Source organism: Papaver somniferum, chromosome 1, assembly GCF_003573695.1.
Source record: "Papaver somniferum cultivar HN1 chromosome 1, ASM357369v1, whole genome shotgun sequence".
In the NCBI taxonomy this organism is placed as follows: domain Eukaryota; kingdom Viridiplantae; phylum Streptophyta; class Magnoliopsida; order Ranunculales; family Papaveraceae; genus Papaver; species Papaver somniferum.
The window spans coordinates 227,500,248-227,510,105 of record NC_039358.1 but is presented as its reverse complement, the minus strand read 5'-3'; the positions used below and the strand labels follow the sequence as shown (position 1 = coordinate 227,510,105).

At 34.7% G+C, this 9,858-nt stretch overlaps 1 protein-coding gene across 1 annotated transcript; it reads left to right on the top strand.

Moving 5' to 3' along the window:
- Window positions 1–5,499: 5,499 nt before the first annotated feature.
- On the top strand, window positions 5,500–8,660 carry LOC113362738 (protein ZINC INDUCED FACILITATOR-LIKE 1-like). The gene is made up of 17 exons (XM_026605227.1): window positions 5,500–5,665; window positions 5,777–5,817; window positions 5,908–5,965; window positions 6,082–6,184; window positions 6,279–6,381; window positions 6,464–6,517; window positions 6,608–6,670; window positions 6,774–6,823; window positions 6,920–6,995; window positions 7,114–7,296; window positions 7,378–7,465; window positions 7,583–7,668; window positions 7,768–7,875; window positions 7,981–8,025; window positions 8,120–8,208; window positions 8,372–8,415; window positions 8,563–8,660. The coding sequence occupies exons 1-17, from the start codon at window positions 5,500–5,502 to the stop codon at window positions 8,658–8,660; spliced, it is 1,455 nt and encodes a 484-aa protein (XP_026461012.1).
- The last annotated feature ends 1,198 nt before the right edge of the window (window positions 8,661–9,858 follow it).

The following is a 9,858-nucleotide window of genomic DNA, read 5'->3' as shown; positions in this document are numbered from 1 at the left end:
AATGCATTAGGATAATGAAAATTATCTGACATCAGGGGGAGCATCTAATGGTATGTTGAACTATTTTCCTTCATCGAGGTTGCTTTTTACCGCAGGGTTTTTAATGAGACAACAACAAACACCGGGAATGTAATTTCCCAGCTAAGGCTATTGTCTTCCCCAAGAGGATCTTCTGCCTTAGGAGTTGTGAAGCAACTAGTCAACCTCAACGGAGCAAAGTCATCATCTGCAACGGATCACCTTTACTTGCATCTGTCACGTTGTACTCTTTTCCCTTCGTCAAGGTTTTATCCCACTGGGTTTTCCTTGTCAAGGTTTTAATGAGGCAACGTATATGCATCCAACTATGTTCTAAGTTTACTTAATATTGTACTCTTTTTATTTAGTTCAGGTTTTGTCCCTCTGGGTTAGCCTGGCGAAGTTTTAACGAGACAATTAACTTATACTCGTCGATCTTTGAAGATCGTATTGCATGTGATGAACTACATGTAAAGTACGAGACAACATGTGAAGTAGTACATGTGAAGAGTTGTACCAAGGTTTTCCCCACTGGGATTTTCCTTATCAAAGTTTTAATGAGACAATTGATTTAGGCACAAGTCACCAAGGGAGGACAACATTTGAAGAACTATATTCGAAGAATTTTATGTGAAGCACTGTATACGAAGTTCTATTGGACAGCACAAGGGGGAGTGTTGTAGGGCTTACGGCGCACGGATGTGCGGCCCAACTAGGAACCTAGGGTTTCCCTTTACATATATATAAAGGGTATTATCCATGTAACTCGATTATCCTGATCAATATAAACCTCTCTTTGTCTCTTTACTTTCTCCATATTTTCCACTGCAACAAAGACAATTTATTTTACTTCTTTATATAATCTTGGTTGATTTTCTACATGGTAGAGTCCGTAAAATTAATTCATGTTTAGTACTGCATAATTAGTAATAGTGCTAGATTGCATTTTCATTTGATTAGTTCTAGAACAAGAACGAGAACTGCATAAGCATGATTTATTTGGGCTGGTACCAGCTCTCCTAGGGGTTGGTACCATTTCATTAATTTAATGGTTAGGATCGCCAGGATCTTTTTGTCCTATATGGAACGGTATCAGCCCCTAATACAGTTTGTATCAGCCGATATAAATCATGTGCATAAATGGTGCTTTAATTGCTAATGGGTACTGTAGTCATCTCCCCCCTCTTTTAAGACAAGCAAGCTTACTTGAAATCCTTACTCTGTTTTTGGTTGACCAAACTGAAAATGGTTAACCAAACGGATTAGGAACTAAAATGTTAAACAAAATAGGGACTGTTTAATTAAGAAATATAAATAAGGATTGAAATTCTTAACGGAACAGGGACTTGAAAATAATAATATATGAAATTGTTTATTTACAAAAATTGCCATTTTTATAAAAATAAAGATAAATATTTTAAACTTTGTATCTTCCGAATGGTACGTCGGATTTTTGTGAATTTTATGTATTTGAAAAGCTCTTTCAATCACCTATGCAACGTATAAACAACCATATATATCAAATTTTTACTTTATCGAATTTTTACTCCTTATTATATTTATAGTTCTCCGGAAAAATAGTTATAATTCAAAGAAAAATTAAAAGAGCTTATGTACATTTTATATGTTGCCTATATAATGTTCAAATAATTCACTTGATATACTATAAAATTATTTAGAAGAATCATAGATTTCAGTTTCGATACGAAAGATTACCTCTGTTTCACTAAAAGTGATACTTTATATTTTTCTTTCCATTTTTATCTAATATTAGGCTAAATTGAAAAGTAAAATGAAGGTACCACATTTTAGGAATGGAAAGAAAAATTAATGTTGCCAACGTGCACCGCGTTCCTTGTAATTTTAATGTAATCTACCTTTTGTGAATAACTGTATTAGGAGTTTTTTTTCTTCTTTTTTTCCGCATTCCTTGTCCATTGCCTAACTTATTTTTACATGTAACCAAAAGACGTGCACCGCAACAAAGAAAACAACGATGGCTGATGAAGTAGCTGAACACAGTCTTATTACTTTGATTATAACCATATAACGTATACTCCATTAGAATACTGAACTTGAGAAAGCACGGTGCCACACTGCAATGAACCATGATACTGACTAGACACTACTTCGAACCAATGAAGCGGAACAAAGATCATTGTGATGTAACACCAAAGATGGCAAATGGTCCTTAATGCCAAATCGAAGAAACCAATCTTATCACTCATGATAGTACCAGAGAGATAGTCTGGAATGTTGAATGATTACCAATGTCTTTGGAAAGCTTGATGTTGAAATGGAAATTTATTAACTGGGCTTCAAAAGATATCGGTTAAGTCGGTGAGTGGGTTTCATTGAGATGGCTAAGCAAAGCCCAAGATATTGTTTTCCTCTTAACTAGTTAACTAAGGCCAGGTCTTATGGTCAAAAACGTCGGATTGAGTCAGAGACCAACTTTTATGGTTTTGCTTGAATCAAGCACTATAAGCCCATGCGCGATGCGCTATACTGTTTGGAGTAAAGAATGGAGTCGTTGGATTACCAACAAATGTGTTAAATTGATGGCTCGGATTCTTTTTGCCCAATGGTTCGGCACATGGTTTGGCTCAAAAAGTGGATCTGCCGGGATCACCAGCGGATGTGTTAATATGATGGCTCTGATTTTCTGCGCCGAATAATTGGGGATAGATGTAAAAAGTTTCTGCGTCGAATAGTTGGGCACAAAGAATTTGATTCAATTTTATGTCCAAGTACTTGTTTGATCCACATCTTGAATTAGTGGAACATATAAGGGTTTTTCCGAGTTGAAGTTGGAACCATAAGACTTAACCTTAAAGACATAGAAAATTTGGACCCAACTGAAAAAACATAATTCTGAACCACATCAATAAAAACTCTATAAAAACCGATTTTCATATGAAATTGTTGGGTCCCCACTAGACATGTTGTGACCATGAGAATACATCACCGCTAGAGAATACTAATAGGTGTGGTTAAAGAAAAAAATTCAAGTGACCACAAACGATACAAAATATAATAACTAGATGACTGCTTCAGCAGTGATGGGACACCAAAGTAGGGGGCTTTTCTGTGAAGAAATTTGTAACAATTGTTGCAACAATATCTGTAAAAGTGATTTTATAACATTTATAAGAGTTATATTCATCTAACACTTATATTGTAACAATTTTGTAACATGTTTTGTAACATGTTTTGTAACAGTTTTTAGATCGGATGGTTGATTTTGTTGGCAATGGACGATCAAGATTAAAATTAAAAGTTTAGGTGACGGTTTTTTGACCATTTTCATGCCATATTAGCCGTCAATCGAGTCGACTTCTATTCCTTTTCATCGCTCCTAAACGTAGTCGGGGTCGATAACTCTTCGATTGTTGACTCAATTTCGAGAGAAAACAACCAATACCCATTTAATTGAATCGATTAAAAATGAACAGAAAGCGTCGCACGCAATGCACTTTTAGGCCCCGTAGTGACAGTATAGAAGGAACTCTCTACGGTCGTCCCGATAAGTGGAAATAATTTCTTTTTATCAGAGAATCTCATACCCTTTTAATGTGAGCAAGAGAATAGAGAATATCAAAGCTTCATCTTTTATAACCTGTCAGATCTCCCTATATTAAGTCCATCAAACGTGGAAATATAACGTTTTAATGTTCTCATCACTTCATGCGTGCATAGTTCATATCACTTAATTTTCTCTTCGTCGATATGCTCTTCACGGTCACTTCGCATAGTTCATACTTCAGTATCTTGTATATGGACGAGATATTCCAATGTAATAAGGCACATAAAATTTTAAATAAACTATCCAAGGGCAAAATTTAAAAAGAAAACCACTTCAGTATCTTGTGTATGGACGAGATATTCCAATGTAGGGCACATAAAATTTGAAATAAAACTATTCAGGGGCAAAATTCTGAAAGGAAAATCGTAAATGCTTAGACAATCTTAAGTACTTTAGAGAAAACTGAAATTTAGACCGTATTCCAAGCTACCACAAACTTACTAGTATCTTTCAACGTGGATACATACCTATCTAGGAATATATTTCTTTACCAGAACGGCAAGAAAAAGCCTCAATGACAAATTCTGGTAATCACATAGTGGTTCACCACCACGGCTAGTTTTCAGAAAATTCCACTATCTTGATTTTCTTTCAAAATCTGGCCGAAATTGCTCCGATTTGTTTGTGGCAGTAAGTTTTAGGAAAGCTTTTGGACCATGAGCAATTAAAGTCTGTTTCGACAACAGACCTACGACACTTATTTCTAATGGTCCTTCTTTATAGACCAGTCCAATTTATTTACATGTGGGAAAGAAAAGAAAATGGTTGGGATGTTGTCAGACTTGAATTTTATGTTTGTCCATATTTAAATTTGATTGCTTTTAATCAAGCGTCTGTGCATATATCATTGCCAATAATATATTGTCACCGTAGGAGGAGACTTCAGGGATGAAGATATTGGACAACCAAGAGAACGCCTATGAACCACCAAAATCTGCACCAAGGGCATTCAATCGATCGATAAATATACTAAAACCAAGCTTTACTAAGAAAATTTACCAATTCTCACGTAACTAGCTAGAACTCAACTCTGTAAAGTCTAACCAAATGTTTCTCTTATTTTGTTTACAAAGGAGCCAAAACTTTTCATAGATGTTAATCTAACAGTTTAAAACGAAAATAAGAAATTTGACCTTAATTAGATTAAGAAAAAAACTAATGTCGACAGAATATGACATTCATTAGGACATATACGGCACATAAAATTTTAAATTAAACTACTTAGCGGCAAAATCAATGCTTAGTATACTTGAGAATGAAACTAAGATTTTAGATTGTATTTTGAGCTAGATTCTGATTAAGGAATAATTCAACACTATTATCTTATATAAGTTTATTATCTTTCAACATGGACTATGTAGACATGTATTTGTTGTCTGTCATATGACTTGTAGCACCGCAGGAAGGAAAAAGCCGACAAATTCTGATGGGGACTCACCGCTATTGTTATTAAGCGCGTACTAATAATTTTTCAGGCACCATTTGGTCCTGGAGCTATTAAAGTCTGTTTCGGCATCAGACGATTCAGACCTATGAAACCTATGAAGAAAATATTGTCGAATTGGAAACTTGTGTCTGTAAAACTATTTACTACAGCCTAACGACGTTTTTATGTGGAAAAAAACTGGTCACAGCCAATGGACCATGACATCATAGCCCAACCTGTGTTTAAACCTGTTTTTGATAGCTGTGAAATATGGATATACCATTAGACGTGCCAAGGGTCAGAATCAGAGACAATTTGATCATAAGGAGATGTTTTACTTTCTTATTCTTATATAAGTATGCTGTCATGCTAGATGGTAAGTGCTGTCATTCTAAATATTTGGTTAGTTATATTTGTTGGACCTTTCCCGCTTGAAAGGTGAACCTGTTACTGCAGGATTTACCAATTAATGGCGGATGAGAATAGTAGTAATAGAGAAGCATTATTATTGAACAGTAAGGATGTCTTGTATTATGAGGATTGCCCAGGTTGCAGAAACGAACATCGCAAGAGAACGAATTTAGGACCACCTTACAAAGAATTAGTCTGTATTTGGATTGTGGCACTATGCGCTGGTAAGTGATGAGTGATCATGTTAATGCTGGGTAGAGATTGACCTCGGAATGTCACTCTATACGATGTCTTCATGCCCGCAATAACAACTTGTTTTTGAGTTTTGTTTTCAGGTCTTCCCATATCATCTTTGTATCCATACCTATACTTTCAGGTAAGCATAGATTTAATACATAGAACTCTGAAATCTTGAAAGTTACGAGTTATATTCCAATTCGAGTGTCGAAATTTAATGTCATTGTAGGTAAGAGACTTCAATGTAACAAGGGATGAAAATATCGGATACTATGCAGGATTTGTAGGTCAGTAGAATTATAAGTACTACTAGTTATTAACAATCGAATACGCGTTGGTATGTGGATGTTTATAGCCAATTCAACTTGTGGCTTCAATTTTTATTTTTTGTTTTTTGTTTTAGGATCTGCTTACATGCTTGGAAGAGGTTTAACTGGTGTGCTATGGGGAGTTTTAGCTGACCGATACGGTCGGAAACCAGTTATAATCTTTTGTTGTATAACAATGTTAGTATTATTGCATTTAAAAATTTTATTTCCGACCTTTTTTTCTTTTCTTTTTTAAGATCAATCATAAATATTGCTCAATTTTCTGTACCAGGATTATATTCACCATTTTGTTTGGTCTCAGTACAAACTTTTGGATGGCCGTTTCTACGAGATTTCTTCTTGGAGCCTTCAGTGGTGTATTAGGTCCAGTTCAGGTATGAGTTTCTGTTTCTTTGTTCGGCTGCAATTGATTTTTTCATTCCACCTTATTTGAATGCACATGTGGAGTATTTGCAGGCTTATGCCACCGAAGTTTCCCGTAAAGAACATCAAACATTGGCACTTTCGTTTGTAAGTTTTTCCAAAAGCACTCAAGAAATTCTGACATATTCCTAATCTCAACCATTGGCAATTTTATGGATATATTTGTACTCTTTTCAGACTAGTTCGGCATGGGCAATAGGGATGATTATAGGTCCTGCTATTGGAGGTTTCCTTGCTCAGGTATCCTAGAAGAAATAGTCCCTCTCACATGAATATTTTTTTTTTTTGGTACGAATAAGAACCAATTGTTGTCGCGGATCTTAATAAATTATTGCTGTTCTAGCCTGCAGAGAAATATCCAAGTATATTTACGAACGATTCTCTGTTTGCAAGGTACGAATTATTACGTGTACATGATTTAGTGAACCAGTTCAGTATTTGCTGTGAATTTTTGACATATTCTAATGTTTCTAGACATAAGTACTGCAGATTTCCGTACTTCTTACCATGTCTCTGTATATCTGTATGGACAACAGCTGCGACTATTGCCTCTTTTTGTCTTCCGGTATGATTCATGCTATTACATTTGATTGCATGTATAAAACTCTTCTACAAGTTCAGAAGAGAAATACCGACGATCTCCAAACGTTCTTATAGTGTTGTATAATTTCAAATTGTGATAGGAAACATTACACAAGCATAAGGAAACAAATGAGGAACCTCATGGCACTGGTATCACTGAGAAGACACAAGAAAACGATGAGATAGGTTCAACAGAACCAGAAAACCTCTTCAGGAATCGGCCGCTAATATCATGCATTGTTGTGTATTGTGTTTTCTCACTTCACAACACGGCCTACAGCGAAGTAAGTGATCTGTAAGATGATTGTCATGTGTTTTTATGTTTAAAACTATGCCTTCTTATAAAGTTTCATTTTATGTGACAGATTTTCTCATTATGGGCTGTGAGTCCTAAAAAGTTTGGTGGATTAAATTATACCACTGATAATGTTGGTGAAGTTCTTTCAATCACAGGTATACAGATCACACAATCCTCTTTCACTGGCCTTGAATCTCCGAACGTCCTAACTATACTAAGATTAGTTCACTACGTACCCAATACTCAATTGCATATTACTTCATCTGTATCAGGTATCGGTCTTTTCCTGTTCCAACTTTCATTGTTCCAGAAGTTGGAGAGGATTCTAGGACCCCTCATGGTAGCTCGAATTTCTGCGGTATATACTTTTGAAGTAGAATCTTTATATATGATTTTGAAGCTAAGGTATCATGTCGCCGTAATTTCATTTACTTTGTGACTGCGTTTTTGTTTGTAGGCTTTATCTATTGTGGTTCTGGCAAGTTACCCTTTCATAGCTAAACTGTCCGGGATCAGCCTTTTGTTGTCAATAAATATTGCATCACTTCTCAAAAGTATTTTATCTGTAAGTACAAGCTCAAAGTTGATTTTCTTTCTTCCTCTAGTTTTAACGATTGAAATAAATAAGACAGCGATTATAACTTTGGGTTCTTTATGACTGACTAAACAGACTTCTCTTTTCACTGGGTTTGTCATCCTACAAAACAACACAGTTGTAAGTCCCTCGCCCGCCCTTTGTTTCTTTTTACTCGGTTTTCAAAGTTAACTGCTACATCAGATGGTTTTATGACTTCTACTTTTGGCAACAGTCTCAGCACCAAAGAGGAGCTGCAAATGGAATTTCATTAACTGCAATGTCTCTATTCAAAGTATTTGGTCCAGCTGGTGGCGGTGTCCTGTAAGTATAATGTTATTCGTATTTTAAAAGTCATATATGGAGATCAAACAAGAACTTGTTTACACTTGTTGGCCACAATTTTTTCCGATGTCATTTCCTTGTGGTTTATAATTTAGTTCTTAAACCATGCCATAGGAATTATAAAGGCTTTTTGTATTTGCAGCTTTTCATTGGCGCAAAGGCGTATGAATGCTTCCTTTTTACCTGGTATGAAATTCTAACTCTTAAACATAGTATATGTTCGGTTTCTTTCTGGGTTGACGACATAGAACACCCCCATATATACGTTGGGTATCATGGATCATTCTGCATTTTTAATTGGATTCCGAGTACTATTGTTTTGCTTGAATGCAGGTACCGATTTGGTTTTCTTCATCCTAAATCTAATTTTGGTGATTGGATTAATCATGACTTTCAAACCATTTCTCGTACTCCCACAACGACTCAGATGAATTTGTGCAGAGAAAATTGATCAGTAGCTAGTTAAAAGCTTCGTTTGGGATTGTTCTTTTTCAACCAAAAGCACTTTGTAACAAACTTGTAACAAATTTTTACCAAAAAATTTGTTTGGTAAATTTTTTTCAAAGTACTTTTGGAGAAGCACTTTCATTTTTGACCTGCTTTTAAAAGCTACTCAGCACTAGCTTTTAAAAGCTGGAAAAGCAGAAGATGTGAACTCACATAATTTGATTTAATTGATTCTTTATTTTAACCTTGTTATTTTATTATAAAGACAAGTTATACCCTTGAATATTGTACACTTATCATTATATTTTTAACATCTATTTTATTTCTCTATTTGTTATTTTAGAATAACAAATAATAATTACAATATAATAATATTTTTCTAAGCAAACATAATTATATTTTTTTATTAAATAATAAAAAATAAAATAATAAAATAAATATTACTTATATTTGATTAAATATATTATAATTAAAAATATATTTTATGATAATTAAAGTGTATTTAAAACTAATTTTTGAAATATATCTATTTTCGTCATTAACTACATAACCAACACTTTAAAATACAAGTTTACCAAACAAAAATTACAGTTTGTTAATTTCACGGTGCTTTTTAAATTATAGTTTCGCCATGTCAATTTATTTCGACATCACAACAGAAAAGCACTTTTCTAAAACTCACAGCAATGCCAAACTAGCCTAAAAAGAGAGAAGTCACTAACAACCTAATTACCAAATCATTACCTAAAAAGAGAGAAGTCATCAAAATGCTTCATAGAGTTTTCAAGCTTCAGTTTTGCTCTCCCGAGATCATTGAGAAAACCATGAACCACTTCAGCAGAAACCATCTCGGCATTTTCCCGACCTTGATGAGAGTATGCATAAAAGCATGATGCACCAGAATGAGGATTGTCAGCGTTAACAATGGTTCTTTTCTTCTTTACTTCGAACTCGAAGTAAATAAAGTTATTAATAAAATCTTCGGGCAAATCCCAAGAACACGGAGGAGCATCCATCTTAGATAAACAAAACCTGGAGTATGCGTACTCAAGCAAAAGGTTTTGGTATTTAAATGGTTTCTCAAGGAAACATAGTTTAGGGTTTCCAAAGAAGGTTCATGACACATAATATGGATACACGTACGAACACAAAATTGACCCATAGTCAGAGAATACCCAAGTT